The sequence below is a fragment of the Neopsephotus bourkii genome, unplaced genomic scaffold (assembly GCF_033783945.1).
Source record: "Neopsephotus bourkii isolate Nb327-2 ecotype Australia unplaced genomic scaffold, CSIRO-AGI_Nbou_v1 NB_941, whole genome shotgun sequence".
Taxonomy (NCBI): domain Eukaryota; kingdom Metazoa; phylum Chordata; class Aves; order Psittaciformes; family Psittacidae; genus Neopsephotus; species Neopsephotus bourkii.
The window spans coordinates 214,676-232,818 of NW_026901435.1; the positions used below are offsets into that span (position 1 = coordinate 214,676).

The 18,143-nt window shown below is 38.1% G+C and overlaps 1 protein-coding gene across 1 annotated transcript in view; it reads left to right on the top strand.

Annotated features, from left to right (window-relative positions):
- Window positions 1-1,526: 1,526 nt before the first annotated feature.
- CEP162 (centrosomal protein 162) overlaps window positions 1,527-18,143 on the top strand; it is a 48,125-nt gene continuing 31,508 nt past the window's right edge. The window contains exons 1-6 of the mRNA XM_061358311.1: window positions 1,527-1,636; window positions 2,609-2,694; window positions 3,525-3,628; window positions 8,362-8,500; window positions 17,028-17,180; window positions 17,447-17,633. Coding sequence (XP_061214295.1) covers window positions 3,569-3,628; window positions 8,362-8,500; window positions 17,028-17,180; window positions 17,447-17,633 — 539 coding nt within the window. The 5' untranslated portion in view covers window positions 1,527-1,636; window positions 2,609-2,694; window positions 3,525-3,568. The remainder of the gene's footprint in view (window positions 1,637-2,608; window positions 2,695-3,524; window positions 3,629-8,361; window positions 8,501-17,027; window positions 17,181-17,446; window positions 17,634-18,143) is intronic.

An 18,143-nucleotide genomic window follows, 5' to 3' on the forward strand; every position in this document is an offset into this window, starting at 1 on the left:
ACTTCCTTTGAAAATCTTTTCATTCCAAGTCTGCTCAACAGAGAACCAAACTATGTGTGTGTGTGTGCGTGCGAACAATGTTCATTTGTATTCTTAAGTGAGCTTGTTTTATTTTGCCATTTACTAAATGCTGGCGTAAAAATTCCTAAAGCAACGTGACTCTCACAACAAACACAACTGACAGACCCTAGCTGGGGAGCACATGCAAGCACAGACTGCAATTGTTCTGTGGTTATTTGAGAGACAGTGGTCAGGGAAACAGGGGTCATTAATTTCTCTGTGTATTTTAAACATTTCCAGAGATGTGCTAAAATGCACTAAAAGCACAGCAGCTGACATCTAAGGCTGCAACATTAGAAAAAGCTTTAGAAGGGGATTTCTTTGTAAGAGCGAGAAGGAATGGTCTGGGTTTTGACCTCTGCAGTAGCAAAAGCAACGCACTTTTAACTCTTCACATATTACTTTTCCAAAAGACAGCTGACCAGCTCCTGGAGAAGCACATCCCTCAGAAACTTGAGGGTGGGATTTTGGCTGCAGGTGGCCACAGTGTTTGCCCCACAGGCTTTAGGAAAGAAACAAGGCTTGCCCTCTGTGTGGACCTGGCATTGCCACCAGACAAGGAAACATCAGAGAATCATAGGTTGGTTTGACTTGAACGCGACCTTTAAGATCACCTGGTTCCAACCCCCTGCCACAGGCAGGGCCACCTCCCACTAGACCAGGCTGCTCAAAGCCCCGTCCAACCTGGCTTTGAACACTGCCAGGGATGGGACAGCCACAGCTTCTCTGGGCAACCTGTGCCAGTGCCTCAGCATCTTCACAGTAATGAATTTCTTCCTAATATCTAATCTAAATCTACCCTCTGTCAATTCAGTCATTCCCCATTGTCTTGTCACTATACGCCCTTGCAAAAAGTTCCTCTCCAGTTTTCTTGCAGGTCCCTTCAGGTACTGAAAGGCTGCAATAAGGTCACCGCTTATTTAGTCTTAATTCCGCCGTTCCACCCGCAGTCTAACACAGAAACAACGCGAGCAGCAAGCTCAGAACCGACAGCGAGGGAATGACCAACGGCCGCCTCCAGCATCTCTCTGCTCCCGCCGCCAGCAGCCAGGGGCACAGTCCCAGTCCCGTCCCGGCGGCGGCAGGTGCGTTGTCAAGTCACGGCGGGCCGGGTGCTGATGCGTTATCCTGGCGTGACCTCTCATGGTAGAAGCAGTGAGGGGCAGCGGCGCTGCCCAGTCGCGCTCCCCCGTGCCGGTCTCCGCTGGCGCCGCCCGCCGCCGCCCAGCAGATGGCGCTTGTGCCGCACATCACCGCGCGGTGACTTCCGCCTCAGCCGCGCGGGCCGGGTCGGGCCGGGCCGGGCCGGGCCGGGCCGAGGCGACCTTTGCCACGGTAGTAATGGCCGCCGGGCACCGTGCCCTGCTGTCACGTGTCGCTTCACGCGCACCGTGGCGGGAGGGGCGAGGAGAGAAGGAAGCCGGCGGATTGGTCGGCATCACGTGTTATGTGCTCTCTCCCCCGTTGCGGTGTGGTTTGGCGGGCGATACGGTGGCCGCGAAGGTTTCCTAGGCAACCGCGCCGTGCTGCCAGCGAAGGAGGCTACCACGGCCGAGGCGGGCTCGGCGTGGCCCAGGTATGCTGCTAGCCCACGGGGCAGAGCAGCGCTCGTCGCTGAGCTGTTCGTCCCGTGCCGCTCTGCGGCGCGTTGCCGCGGTCCGCGGAGCCGAGCTCTGCCCTTCGGCTCGGCCTGGCGGTGCTCCGTTAGTGGCTTCTCTTCTCCCTTCCCCTTCCCTCCGGGCCGCACGTCGCCGAGCTCCCGCACTGCCGGGGTTGTCGCACTCACTCGGCAGCACTCGCTGAGCCCAGAGGACGGGGCTGGAGTTGGGACGAGCCCGTCAGTGCCAGGGGTGCTACCCGGTCTCCTCCGTAAGCCTGCTCTGCGGGTGCTTTAAGGGAAGCCGGAGGAGGAGGAGAGTCGGGTCATGGCTGGTCCTGACACTGGAATGATTAAAAGATTATGTGAAATGTGTTAGGCTGTATAAGCTTTCCTTCATCCCTGCAATTTAGCCATATCTTACAAAACCTGCTTTCTGCACTGTGTTATAGCATATACCTCAGTAGGTGACTTTGTTTTACCTACAAAGTCATTTGTGAGCCTCCAGTTCTCAAGGTATGGCTGTAGTTTGTGTTTGCTAATGGTGATGTTTGTCGATAATCTTCTCTTACGGAGATTGGCGGGCATATTTGTTGTCCCTTGGAAAAACAAAGTTTCATATTGTTAGATTTTGTAAAAGGTGTAATTATAGGGTAGACAGAAGTACAGGTAATGTGAGAAGAACGTTTTCATCGTAAGGCTGAAATTAAGTATTCTCCATTTGCTGAAGTAGCTATCATAGCTAGTAAAGCATCTAGTGTTTAGGATCTAGCGTTCTTTGTAAACGTATAAAAGAATACTGGATTGTGTTGTAAGAGGTAACAATCTCACCATGCTTTCAGAGGTACAGCCAAGTGAATATAAGGGTATCTTACTCAATTAGTATACGTTACAAGGATAGCTTACTGAATTCATAGGCAGCCTATGACTTTTTTTTTTTACCTGCCAAAGGTAAAGTGTTGGGTGGTTTATGGATGAATAAGGAGTGAAAGCAGGAAGCACTTGTCACAGCGCACCTGTCAAAATCAATTTACTAGGTGGGTAACAGTCCCATATACTGAGAGGGCTCCATACTGAGAGAAGTTTTTTTTTAATGGTAAAAGCATTTCTGCAGGTGTTTAGCCCTTTTATGTTTACAAAGCTCTTCTCAGCCTGGAAGAGGCTAGGATAGTTTAATGTTATACATATGCAGTTTTGAAGGTAGCCATATACGTTGAGCAGTTTGGTATACAAAAACTTTGTAGTTTTGAGTGTAGCATATATGTTATACCTGAGAAGTCAATAGAAATTTCGGGGAATGGGAGGGTGACAAGTGCGACTGGCCTTCTGTGTCAGGGCAAATGAAACCAAATGTCATCCTATAATCTTTAAACACTTTCATGTATTTATTGTTTACTGAGTTCTAGGCACAGTGGGGGCAATGAAACAATATTTAAAATGCCAGATGCCTCCAGTTTTGGAGAAAAAAAACATAAAAAGGAAGTCAAAGGCCTTAAAATAGATGGGAAGTATTACTGCAGTGGATTCTTCTTCATTACCAAAACATGTAATTGTGGATAGCTAAAAGAGCTGTCTTTTGAAATGTAAAGATATTGAAGAAGATCATATTTTATCCGTCCCCCAAATTTTAAATGCTGAAGCTGTTATTTTGGAAATTAGTATTTTAATTATAAGGAATTTTAGGTGATCCAGGTATGTTTGCATTGACTGTTTTGTTCAGTAAATAATTTAGATTAGGTGTGGGAGGAATGAATTCTGTTATCACTCTCGAGATTTATTTTTTGCTTAAAGCTGTCTATGAAAACAGGAAAACACTGGGTTGCTTCTAATTTCAGATGCTTATAATTAATTTTATTTTAAATCTTAGGTTTTAAACTCTGTTCTTTGGAAGGTAACATCCAGGTGCAGATTATGGCACATCGACTTTCTAAAGAAGAATTAGATGAGCAGTTTGAAGAGTTTCTGAAAGAGGTATGTTTTATAGGAAGGTCACATCCTTTTTCTTTAAAATAGAGGGGGGAATTAAGTATGGAAGAATATGAAATGGAAGATGCAGCTATGGTTTTTATCATATAATTCACATAGCTGTCAGGTTGGAGTCTTTTCAAGGTCTTAATTGCTACACTTAATTCATTCTATGGTGTGGTACTTAAATTGAAGAGTTTTGTGATTAAATAAATACTTATTTATTTATCATCACTGCTAGGTTATATCTTCAGAAAGAGCCCTTGCTTTCTTATTTTTGTTTCAATTTAATTGTGTTATTTAGTAACAGATGCTTCAAATTAATAGAATTGAAAATGAGATTAAAAACTTTTCCTGTCTGTAAACACAAGCTATGTTTTAGGGATTTCCTTATTTTTCTGTGCAATATCTAATTTCACTGAATTCTATATAAATATTCTTACTAATCCTAATAAAATTAATTATGTTACAATGATTAGAAAATTTTAATTTGATTCCTCTTATTCCTCATGGTGCTTGATGATCTTGAATACAGGGAAGTTAGTGGGTTATGACTTAAGCTAACAATTATCAGATTTATTCAAATGCACTAACTAGGTATGGGTTTTTTTTCACTACATACACACCTTTTAATTTCAGAATTTTCTCTGTGGTCTATCAGACACACAGTGTGGTAATCCTGAGATATAAATACCACATGCTTAAGGCCTTTGTTAAATTCTGTTACTGTATGTAAGTGTAGCTAATGATAGCAGAGAATATTCTTGGGGTCTCTATTATATGTAATGCATGCTTAAAGTGTTTTTAATGTAGAGGATGTGCTACAGTTTAATTACTTGTGAAAAATGTAGGTGCTGGATTTGTACAGTGTAACAAAGATCTGTAGTAAGGAGACGCTTCTTTTTCAAGAAGATTTTAACTTTCCCAGGTAGGTCTGTAACTCATGTAAATGTAACATCACTGAGCAATCCGAAATTGAGAGAATAGAAAACCAAAATGCCATCTGAAAATCAAGAGTCACAAATAATTTAGAGGTGAATTTTGTCATTTAATTTGATGATGTCATTGAGATGACATTTCTTCAATTCATCGAAATTAGAGTTAGTAAAAGTAGAAAATTAGGTTGTGCATTTCTGTCAAAAGTTTTTTACTATTGTTATAAAGGGAGTTGCTCTGGGGAAGAGAAAGGAGGCTTATTCCTTGATTTATTTTGTGCATCTGTCAAACTGCATATGATTGCTTCTAGTATTTTATTCTGCAATTGGAGTGTTCTTCATGCTCCCCAGCTACTGCCAACATAGAGAACGCTTGAGTTAGAAAAAAATTAAAATAGCTGCATTGAATTATTGTAAGTGGTATTTGGCATGTTGCAGAAAATAGAACTTTTAATAACTCATCTCTTAATTGTTTTTTTTACCATTTCAAATTAAAACTGTTTGGCTTAGTATAGTATACCAGTGGCAGATGATGCTACTGATATATATACTACCAATCCAGTCATTAAAAATCTGTATTGTTTTATGTTTTGCGAGCTAGATACGGACACAAATAATATTATCTACTCTTTGTTACTTTATATGTCTGCATCTTCTGTTATGTCCCTCCCTTTGCTTTTGTTTTTTATAAAAAGTGTGCAGCCCTTTAATGTTAAGATGAGAAACTGGCGTGCTCCACTGTTTGAAATTGCTGTGTAGGTGATGTTTGTGTTGAGAGTATACAGCAAGGGGGAATAGGAAAACTGTTTCTTAGTAGTTTGAGGAAGATTTAATGTGGCAAACAATGAAAGGACAAGGGGTAATGGGTACAAATTGGAGCACAAGAGGTTCCACTTAAACCTGAGAAGAAACTTCTTCTCAGTGAGGGTGACGGAACACTGGAACAGGCTGCCCAGGGAGGTTGTGGAATCTCCTTTTTGGAGACATTCAAAACCCGCCTGGACACGTTCCTGTGTAACCTTATCTAGGTGTTCCTGCTCTGGCAGGGGGATTGGACTAGATGATCTTTTGAGGTCCCTTCCAATCTCTAACATACTGTGATACTGTGATACTGTGTGATACTGTAATGTTGTCTAAGCAAATCTTTTAGAGAAGAAATGGAGCAAGGTGGTTTTTTTTTCTCTTTTCCTTTTAAATAACTCATGGTGAAGCTAGCTTTGTTTTTTTTTTGTTGTTTTTTTTCAGGGGGAAGGGGTTGTATGTACATTTGTGATTAAATTCAAGCAAAGCAAAGTTATGAAAAAGCCATTGATTGCTTCTGGTCTTCTAGATTGGCTTATTCTACTTGATACTCATGGGCGGTTGAGGAGGAAGACTTTCAGAAGGAAAGGCTATACCATCTTTATTAGGAAATCTGTAGAATAGTACCTGGAAGAGTAAAACTACACATTAAACCATTTTTGAAAAACATTTTTCATTTTTAGTAGAAGATCAAATATATTAAAAAATAATTGTGTACTAAAAATACCATTTGGAGTTATATTGAAGAAACTTCATAAAATAATTAGGACAACTGATCATGAAAGTTTGAGTGGTTTAGATCCAATAGTGTGTTACCTGTCTACTTTCTGATAGGAGATGTTAAGCTGATTATGTGCCATGTAATTGTCACAGTTGTTAAAACTGGCTCTCTTATTTTTTTTATTTTTAGTTAAGGTTAAGCAGCTGGCACTTTTTTTCTTTTTCTGTGTCTGTGTACCTGAAAGGCTGACAGACTGCTTTATAGAGGAGGAGAAGGAAGAAATCAGTGCCGCTTACTGGTGCTGAAAAGTCATTACTAGTACAAATAAATCAATCAACTTTTTTATTTACTTTTTTCAAAGGAAGAAGAAAGTCTGTAAGTTTTGCTGTTGAGACAGCTGATGTTGGGAAAAATGCACTAGTATTTTTGTGTCGGAATTTCTTTCCCAGCTGCTGCAACTTTACTGTCTGCAGTTGACAAGATGGCTGGGCCTAGAAAGTTTCCAGAACTTGGGAACAGCCTGTGGGAGTTACAGTTTCTTTAGTTACAAAACTCTAAGGAGTATGAGTATCATTGAAGTCCTGCTTGCAGAAGAGGATACTGTTAGTCATAAAAGAAACAGCAAGTGATAATAGAGCTTGCATCAAGCACCTGTCAGTACTTCTAGCTAGCAAGAGGCACTCCAGCCTTCAGGGACAGTGACACTCGTACTTGTGACTAGTGTGTTATTTATAGGACGTTTGTTATGAATGTACAGCTGTTTAGTTCTATGTCACTGAGCCAGTGGAAAGAAATTGCAGCATATCCTGTTGTTTGGCGATTTTATAATTTATTAAAACTGTGTTTTATTAAAATGCAAGGCTCAGAGAACTTAAACTTTCTTTCTAAGACAATGTGATGGGCATTTAATTTTCTCAAGTGAAATGATAAGCTCTAAGATGTTACTGGTCAGCGATATTCACAATAATTTTATTTTCTTAGAAATTCTTTTTCTTATATGGTAGCTCTCAGTAATTGGCATTTGATTTATGGATGTTCTTATTAGGCCCATATAAATTGAAACATTAGGCATATAGTAAAGGTAGGTTTTAATGGTAGTGCTTTTGATGTAATAGGAATCAAGCAGTGGACTGCAGAGGCTTGCTTTAATAAAACATCTTCATGTTTTACATATTAAGTACCAACAATCCTGTTGGCTTTAGTATTCTGTTAATACTATCAAATTTTCTTATTTGGGACTATTACAGAAGGTTTTGAACTTTTCACGTGTGATGCATCTCATATGTGAATTCTTTGTTTCTTATGTTTTATGGCTTTTTGCTAACTCTGTTCATTGTGTTCTTTAAGACACTTACAGACAATTGGGTTCAACAGTTGTGGCTAAGGTTTAGATAAGAAGTCTGCCCCTTCCCTTAACCCCATGGTTACTGAGTTTAAGCACAAGAAAAAACAAAAAAACACAGCGTAAGGTTGCAGTGCACTAGCTTAATGAATATATTTCTTTGTTCAGTGTCTGGATAGCTGATTGTGGCTCTGGGCCTGCTCTGAGGAAAAGAGCAGAGATTAGGTTAAAAAAAAAAAAAAAACTGCATCACTTCAGGAGAAGTGCTGTTGTCTTATGAAGGGTGTGGGGGTCATTTCCTTCCTGCTAACTCTTCCGTAACTTAAGTTCATAGAATGTTCATACTTGTAGACTTTTGCTTTGTTGATTTAAGCCATCAGTTAAAATCAGCGTGGATGACTAACACATATGAAAGTTTGTTACATAGTTGGGTAGGAATGGCTCCGGCATTTCTGTTAATTTCCATGAACACAAAGTATAAAATGAATTTTTGGAATACGGTTTGCTAGGAGCTAAAATGTTGCTTGTGAAGGCTTATTTTTAGAATATTAATAACATTGTTCATGTACAAAGCAAGGCCAACGCAAAACTGTTTCTGCTCTACTGAATTATCTTTAGGGATATAGTCAGGATTTTGATTCTTGTATGTTGTAATTAAATGAAAAAGTGTAGATTATGCTGTTCATTTGAATGTATACTCTACTAAGCAGTTAACTTTTAACATACCCAAATACTGGCAATGGGGTTATTATCATATGAAGTATTATGCCACATGAAAATAGTTTTCTTACTCAACTTGGTCATGCATATACAAAAAAGGCAGACAGTGATGAGCAAAGAGAAGCATCTGAACTCAAATTCCAGAACTGAGTGGCTGAAAGACAGTCAAACAATGTGAAAATGTGAAAGCTGTCTTTAATCTGATATGTGTTTGACTCAGTCTCTTTCAGATGATTCACTTGGAAATTCAAAGAAAAAATCCAGCATTCTTGAGACATTAGGACAACCCAGGAAAAAAGAAACAAAGAAAAAGGATTCTGTGTTGTGGTGGCTATCTGAAGAAGATTCGAACAATGGTGGTAAATAACGTAGTTTTGCAATATTTTGGCCACAGGGGGTCAGGCTAGTTCTTTCTCATACTTCATACAGGCCTGGCTTCGAATTAAGTTGATGCCACTCAAGTGCTATAGAACGTTATACAGTGTCCTAAATGCAAGTTTATAAGGTGTAAACCTCAAATTCTTTGTTTAGATTTGTTTTGGTTTGTTTTTTTTTAAGCGATTGAATTCAAGCTGTAAGCAAGTTTTCTGCTGGCTTTTTCTGTAGCTTCCAAGTTACTAAAACTTGTAAAGTGTAAACACATTATAAATAGTAAGATAATTAAAAAATATAACATGAATTCTGCGGAAAAGTTTGTAGGTGTGTTTTGTAACCAGCCTGTGCTTTGTGCTGACTTTTATAAATTTCTGTTTTCAATAGAGGAAAGGAAAAAGACCAATTTCTATAAACTTACACTATTTGCAACATTTATAATAAGCTGGGGAAGCAAAGAAAAAACTTTTCAACAGCAGCTGATTCAGAGATGTATGTATGTCAGTATTCTCAGCATTTCCATTGCCAAGAACCATGGCTTAGGGAGAAACAGGCAGTGATGACGTGATTGTTAGTTCAATATTGACTTGGTCACATAGTTCTGGAAGAAAATATATTATTGTTTGCAGGCTTTGCACCTCTAGTTTTCGATTTCTTCATTGTTTTCTTTCTGGGTAATAAAGCTTATGAGTAGTTAGTTTCTACAGGGTGACAGTCTCTTGTTCTTGTAGTAATTGGTGGCTTATTTTCCTGATTTGTATAACTTGTAACTGGAGCATAACAGAAAGTCCCAGAAATCAGTTTTTCATATGACAGAGTTAAGATACTGCTGGTAGTCTCAGATATTACACACAGCTGTGTTCTGTCAGCGTTGTCATATGAGGGGTGAAATCTTAGCAGTTGTGCCATTGTCTGGACTGCTTATCTGTCCTTGGCTTTTTAAAATGTTGCTGGAAAACTCAGATATGATGGAGTTTCTATCAGGTAGTTATGAGGTGTTACGATTTCCTTACAGCTTTTCCAAAAATGAAAGGGCAGAGTGTTCATGATGGGCAAAGTGTGAGAATTAAGCAGTTAGCATGACCGCATTTTTCTACATACTATCAAAGAAAATTTTCAGGTGACTTTAGAAGTTCATCATTCTTCCATGTTTTTTTCTGAGGTGCCTGAGGCAACCCGTAAAGTACTTTGTTGCTTCTCATGCTGCTTAAACCAAAACACATTGGGATAGGTACTTAAAAGGCAGGGTGATTATAGGTTTTAGAGAACAGTGATTGTATGGGTTAAGTACAATGCAAAGCAGAATCACAAGACATGATAGGATTGTATTAAGTCGTTCCCATCAAACCAATTCCACCTATTTTATTTTTTTAATTAAGGATATCATACTTAGCTGTGTAGTTTAACCAGAGGTAAAGAACTGAAACATGCTTGATATGCAGTTTATTGACATATAAATAGAGTTCTGGTAAACTTTTTAGGGGGTCTCTTAAAAAATGCTTCTCCTTTAACAGGAAAGCATTCAGCTCGTGGGGCTACCCAGTTTTGCCAGTGTTGAATTTATTTGCTTGCAAAAGAAGCTGTTTATATTCCTGATGAGGAACTGGACGAGTTGAAAGTAATCCGTGAATCAAAGGTCTAACATATCTTGGCAGTTGTACATGAAACTAAGAATACAAGAATATGGGGCAAATATTTTAGATCTATGCACTGAATTCTTCCCTGAGCACCATTTTTGCCAGCCAGATTGTTAGTTTTATTTCATCTATGCCTGTCATCATTCTGCATAGAATTCTGTGCTTGAGGGCACATGCAGTAAGCCATATTCCACCTAGTACTTTAATATTACCAAGCAGAGAGGCCTTTAAGTTTTACTAGAGGGTTTTCCAGGCTCTGTCTTGATGAGAAGAAAATAGCTCTGTGGCATGAAGCAGGGTTCCTGGTTGTATCATCCTGTTACGAAAGGACTATATTTGCCATGCTGGACACTTGCTAATGGTAGCAGTTGTATTAACATAAACTGTGATAGGTTAGGAGGTGCATGGCACAGAAGCAGTCTGTAATATGATGAATGCCATTCTGCTAACTAATATCTAGTTGTAGGGCAATTAACTTAAGTGAGAAAGAGAGCCTTTTGCTGAGGCTGCCTTCAGTATGAACTGAATGTTCCTCTGCAGCTGTGATAGTAGATAACTTTTAAGTAGATATAACTGAGAATGATGAATCCCACATATAAAGGGGAATTTGTACATGTGTACGCACTACAAACTGCTACGATTTCAGGTCATGTGGATAAACTTGAAGAGGTTTAAAATGACAGGTCAGGTGGCTGGAAGGAATTCAGTGTGGATAGGCTTCTAGAACTGTTCTTTGTTTCTTCTGTGTGTCTTTTTGTATTGTGTGCTTTGAAGTACTTCATTAAGTGCAGTTTTGCTAGATCTAATATTCTTCAGCAAGTGTATGTTGTGTAGTATGTTGCTCAGATGTATTAATAATGGATGAAGGCATGGCAGTATTGCAATATAAGCTTCAGCATGGGATGACAGAGAAGATGATGCTTTAGAATTGTAGAATTTTGTAAGGTTATTAATTGTGCCCTAAATAGCAAAATCATTGTCCTGTGGGAAAAAAATAATATTACTGTGATGATAGCAAATATGGCAATAAGCTGAATTTCATTTCTGTAAGGTGTAATGTTGGCACGCTTTGGCATTTTGTGGAGATCCTTGTATATTCTAGACTTGAACCTCCATGTTGGTTGCAGATAGGACTTTATTGCTGTCGTCTAATAGAATAATTACATTTAAAATGTTTTGTCCTCTGGAATCAAACTTACATAATTGTATGAATCTTATCTCCACCCACAGTGCAGCACTGCATTGCAAATACTTGCTCCTGTGTATGAGTTGATGTGTTTGGATGGCATTGTGTAGAGATGCTGTTATATTAAGAAAGCCTGGCTAATCATCTTGAGTAAGGCACCAAGCTGATAAGTTGTTTCCATTTTTAGGTTTTCATTTTGAGTTACTTTGGTATCTATATTGTGTCTTGTCTTCTTGAAAGACACAAAGAAATGACTAGAAGACTGAATACATGCTCTACATTTATGTGTTGTCTAATTGTTTTTTTGCAAGGCATCTTGTTAAAAAAGTGCCAGGAAATAGCTAGGGATTTGAACTAATACTAATAGCCTGTTTTCATTTTTTGTAGATTAATCATAAACAGTATAGACGATTTCTGTTCATTTGGCTGAGAAATATGAAGTACATTTTAACATATCTCCACTTGTTATTCCAGGCACGTTTGAACTCTTTGTTCTTCAGCTTTAAACTGAAATGTGCAAATTATGATTCAAGATGTTGTCTTCCATATTTGACAGGTTAAAGATCTACCTATAACTGATGTCCTTCCTACTTGTTTTTGTTGTTTACATGATAAAAAAGAAATTGGATAATAAGAATTCCTGTCTTGTCTTGCTTGCCTGCCGATTCTTGCTGTTTGTCTCATTTTTTTAAGATTTTCAAAAAAGATTTGTTAAACTGGGAAAAGAGAAGAAACTGATGGAAAGCCATGCTGAAATAGCGGAAAACGATGAGCAAAAGAGTCCCCATTCAGATTCCCAGTCTGGTATTTGATTAAATGTTTTGCTATATTTATCAGTATCAGCCTTATATAGTGCATCTAGTGTATTTCCTGTAGAAAATCCTTTGCAAATCACCCATTTGACCATAGTGTTGCTAGTGAAAGCAAGCTGCCACTTACTTCATTTGTCATTTCAAGAAGAAACTAACAAATGTGTGAACCTTTGCTCAGCTGTCGTTAACATCATACATCACTTCCTACAGTGATGTAGTAGGACAGAGTAATGAATGTAAGCTGGGGGTGGGGGGGAGGGATAACTTTGAAAATCTAAACAAAAATCGGTATGTTTAGTGCAAAGAAGATCTCTTACATTTTTCTGTATTTCATACTCAAGAAACATTCATATTCACTGTTCTAATTATTTAATTTCAAAGATGGCAGTCAAATAAGTATTCTACTTATTTATGTATTTATTTTTTTCCCCTCTGCTGGCCAGAAGGCTGCTCTATGCATGCTGCCTCTGGAATGGAAACAGTACAGTTGGTGTAATAATTACAGAGTTGTTTGATCTGCAGGATTATTTTAGTCAACGTAACTTCAGATTCAACCTTTTATGTGTAGTCACTTTTTGTGCTATCTGAAGAGAAACTCCAACGAATAATTAAGACTTTTAACGTTTATACTTTAAATACTTTTGTGTAAATGACAATAGCAATTAACATGTGTATACTAGTTCAAACATGGGTTTGGTGTTAAATTGAAGCAGATCAATAATATTTTGGAGAGCTATGACAAAGAAATACTTGGCACTTGGCCTTTAGTTCATGTTGGTGATCACCTACACAGCCTATAGAATGTTTCCCTGTATTAGCTTTCTAGAGCATGTATGCTGTCCTGTTTTCATAAGCCTCATTTGCATAGAATAGCTATAAAGCATCTCAATCTGGGAGATAAACATTAGCACTGAATCTGTTTCTTGAATTAGGCTTAATATTTGAAATACGAGCAATAGGAGGACTTTAGTGGTTATTTTAAATTACTGTTTTAAAAGGCATCAGGTGTTTGCATTATTTACAACAGGAGGCAAGCTGTCGAAGTTTTTAGTTTGCCTGTAAATCAGGGGGAATAAATGGAGAAAGATGCCTCACTAGTGAACCTGGGCATCAGCTGAGGACCTATGCATTGTATCACAATGAATTTCATACTGTTTCTCTCTTTGCACTGCACCTGTCATTTGCTCACTGGCTTTCTTTAGTCATCATGGATGTCTCTGAGTTGTGTTACCATTGATCACGTGTCCCGGTAGTCCTGGTTCTAGATAGAAGTGTTTGGCCTCATGTCCTAGACTACTCTTGCTCTCCCTTCTGTCAAGGTAAATTGAGAAGACCTGTAACTGAGAATTTTCTCTGATATGGGCAGTTCAAAAGCCTCCTTCACCCTCACAATTTGAACAAGGAAAAGTCTAATACAGTGCTAGCTTAAGGCATATAGTGTAACTCTCATCTAAGTATCATGAGAGCACAGCTTTCAGAATTTCTAAAACTTAATTTTACTGATGTGAATGGAAGCTTGGGTGTATTTGCTGCTCATGAGGGTTGAAGCAAACAACATGCAGTTCATGTACCTGACAGTGATAAAGACAGTAGTAATGCACATTTATCTACCCATGTTTTTTCTGCTTTGAGCTGATTTAGATGCTTTCTGTCAAAACTTGTAGTATAAAGCTTCTTTTATTATTTAAGTAGTTTTACTAGTTTTCTTTTTCTTCAGGTAATATATTGAGTTCCTAGAGCAGTGTATTTGAATGCAAGGTATACGTGGAGCAGGAAGGAATTTATTATTTTTTTAATTAAAAATTAAGACAAGAAAGTTTTATTCTCAGAAGTTATAAGTATTATATTATTAGCTATAGCTTCAAAATTATTATTAATTAAATCTACAAGAAGCAGAACTGACATGATTTTTTTTTTTTACAGAATTGTCAATTTGAATTCTCACATCTTTTTTCCCTCCCCCCCCCCCATTTCCTATTCATTACATATAAAAACTTATAAATGTTTGTGTACACTTAAAAGTAGTTCCCCCTAAACCTTCTTCCAGTGCATCTCGCAGCAAGGCTTTGTCTAAATTCAAAATTCTGGAGAAATTTCATAAGGAAAAGAAAGATTCGTATTTAAACAGAGAAGAAGGAAGCCTCACTTCTGACAGTCCAGACAATTTGGAGGGTAACAAATTTACTGTATTTTATGTGATACCAAAAAGGCAAAATGGCTCAATTCTGACAGTCCTGGTCAGATTAAGTAGGTAGAAAGTTACCTTTTAAATAGATGTTTGTTACTGTCTGTAGGTTTTGAGTCCTTTGTATTTATGTTTTTAGACTTTCCTCTGCAAGTGTGGTGGTTAGAAATATTTTCCTACTTGAAACTCAGATTCTTATTTTAATAAATTTAAAGTGGCAAGACTTTTTAAAACAATACTGTGTATCATTAGCCTCACAAAATACTGCACGTGAAGGTATGGGTAGTAACATCTTCAGAGTTGAAGACAGCTGTTGCTTCAGGAAGCTTTTATGAAAAGTAACAAATACACCCCCAAATAAATCACTCTTGCAAGCCCCACAAAAAACAGTAGGACTGTTCACACAATCAAAAAACACAGTGAACAGAGACTTTGAAATTTATCCAAGTTGATATTTTTTTCCAGGTTTGATAGGTTTCTCAGAGTTCAGATTGTGTAGGGTTAGTAAAAAGACATTTCTTGCCTTTGTTAGCAGCGGTAATATCCAATCCCCTGTAATTCAGGGGAGTGTCTGGGAATTGAGTGTAGATGATTGGCAAAATTCAGGCTGCAAAACTATTTGATTTTCAGATTACTGTGGGAGGTGAAAAAGCTCTGGTCTGGTTTGAACTGGCAAAATTAAAATTCTGAAAGGATATTAAATAGTTTACATAAATCTCATGAAGCCTTCAAAGTCTGGGTAAGTCTGTTCAGAAAGTTCATTGAGTTTGAGATAATTCAAATAAAACAGCTTGAGAAAACGTTTTTCTTCTAAAATTTTGTTCTGTTAAATGTTATAACTTTTTTTACTTAAGTATATGCCCATCTTCTTTCTGGTAAATCTTACAAGAGGGCAGTGTCTGTTTATCTTTGATTGTGCTAACATATTCTCATTAAAAAAATAGGGTGCTGGAGGTACGGTGAGATTATGGCTAATTTAATACTCTGCAAAATTACTTGTGACGCATCTGCAGACTCCAGTTTGCTGTCTTGATAACTAGAATAGAGTGCCATCTGAGTAAATTTGAATTACTGTCTAGTTACTGGACAAGTGGACTTCTTGTACTTTTCCACTTCTGCTTGGCACTTTGAGCTTTCCATTTTATACTTTTCAGTGTAGTAGCAAAATGTATTTATTTAGGTATTAACAGTGTACATGTAGAGCTTTACCTTTAGTTAGTGTCTCTGGCATTTGTTTGTTGTGTGCAAGGCAAGTCAGTCAGAGCTCTGTATCAAGGACAGAGCTGAAGTCAGAAACAGGAATGTAGAAGTGATTTCCAAGGTGTAGAATCTTGTGCACTTAGCCTCCCAATAAAATGTGCAAGAGGACTTTGTCATTGAAATCAATGAAAAAAAATACTTCCTAACAAGGGGGATTGTATAATCAGAATGCACACGCTAAAGGCTGCCCTGTAGGGAAGGAACAAGGTGTTCAGACTTACTTTCCTCACTGTGCATACATCTTCAGTACTGAAGGCAGAGAATTCTCTATTATCATGATAAAGGTAACTGTGGCATTTCTTAAAAGTGACTTGGTTGGACGTGTAGAGAGAACAAAAGTAACAGAAGTAAGAGCCTGGAGTTGAAGCAGTCTATCAGCGTGTGGAAGTCTGGGTTACTGATGTACCCATCTCCTGCAGTCTCCTTACAGCAGGAAATGAGCTGCTGTTGCTGTCTTTACCCCTCCTGGTATGTGTGGCACAAGGACAAAGCTACAGTCTAAAAATCGTTTGGCCAGACAGAACTAGAAGAATTTCTGAGTTTATTTTACGAACTGGAGATTCCTGTTGGATAAGACAGACATGGTTTCTGTTCCCTTCTGTGAGAGCTGTTAAATCATTTCATATGTCATTGGATAAAATTAATAAGCAGCTTTTCTTCTAGTCTTTTTCTAAGAGAACCTTTCAAGAATCTTAATGTGTGTTTTAGGGGCAGGCAGAAGGGACTTGTTGCTGCTTTTTAACTAGTGATGTGCAGTATCTGGCTTTTAGTTTTCCAAAAGGAAGTGGATGGATAAGGCAGCATTCTGTCTGAGAGCAGAATTCACGCTTGAAGCTGGTAAGGTGGTTCTGAACCTTCACAACACTGAAATTACGTTAAGGAGAGCAACTGCATGTTGTAGTTGCACAAATAATACAGAATGGGTGTTTGTCAGTGACCTTTAAGTAACTTTGGTTACTATTTTTTCCTTAAAGCATTTAATTTGCAACAAATGAAATGTAGCTGCTAAGCTACGAGTTTCAAAAATCTGTGCTGCTTTCTCTGGGATAGTAGATCAAACAAAATGAGCAGGCTTTAAACAAAGAAATGTTAATTTCTCTATAGGGTTTGTGTATGTGATTCCTTTCTATGAGTAACGTTACAGTAAGTCAATTTTTACAGTTGCTATATTTGTCCCATGATGAACTTTAGGGTTGTGTGCAGATACAAAGGATAGGAAGATAATGTATATAATAGTCTAATTAACTCTAATTAAACAAGATTTACATATCTCATAGTAGAGATGGAAATTGGATGAATGTGATTTATGAGACTGTATCTTTGCGGTTGCAACATAAGATTAAAATTCGTGGTTCTGGAAGATGACTGAAAGACTCAAGTGTTGTAAAAATAGCTTTTAGGTGTTAATCAAGAATGCTGCAAATTTCTTCCTAGGAATGCTTGGAGCCAGTAGAAACTTTGTAAAGATACAGAACGCTTCACAGACTAAGGGAGAGAGTTATGAGAATACGCACGTGGAAAAGATGCAGCTTGAGAAAAGTAATGGGGTTGCTGTTTCCTTAAGCAGAGTCAGCCTGGAGGCAAACGGTGAGAACTGAGAGGGCAACTATTTCATGAAGTTAGATTTAAATAAGTTACTATTGCAAGCAGTTCACCTTAATTCACTGCAAGTTTGGATTTGTCATTTCTGCCAGCTGCACCTCGTGAACCGAAGGCTCCTAGTACTAGTTTTTGATAATTTGATACTGTTAATATTTTTATAGTCTGTCTGTAGCTGATTTTACCTATTATGACTATTCTCTGTGAACATACAGTACAAATGCCATTATTTTATTCTTTGTTTTGAAATTTAGATTCCGTTTTAGCTTCTGAGCCTAATCAAAGTATCGTGGGAGCTGGATTTGATACCTTGGAAGAACAAGAAGATAAAGAGATGTTCTTTGCCAAACTTGAACAAGAAGCTTCCTCTACTATTGATTATTCAAGATTAAATAAAGAGCTGAATTCCGATGATTCTGTCATACTTGCACCATTTTTACGGTAATTAGAGGGAAGAAAAACTGTGGACTGTATTAGTGGGCACATGTGATAGTATGGCCACTGAGATTTTTTTGGGACAACATCCTGTATGATTTCAGTCAGGTTTTCGATTGTTATGATCTAGGGGTTTTGAGGGTTGTTCGTTTGTTTTAAGAGAAGGACGGACATGAGCTTAGTAAATAAAAGAAAGGAGTAAGGTGGGAGCATGACTTGGTGGTGAGTGTACATAGCTGCATTCTTGTGCATGACTCAATAGAAGCAAGTGGATTTAACGTTCTTAATTGTAAGGTATGACTAAATGAATAGCTAACTGATAACAACAAGGAAATAGACGAGCAAAGATTGTGTCCTCTTGAACATGATGTTACAAATTAATCTACAGGAAAGATACAAAATCTCATAGACTAGCGCAATCTATTTATAATGAGTTATGTGAAAATAATTTCAAACCTAAGTGAGAGAAATAGATCAAGGGGCAATTCAGGATGCTGTTGCTAAAAAATGCTGAGT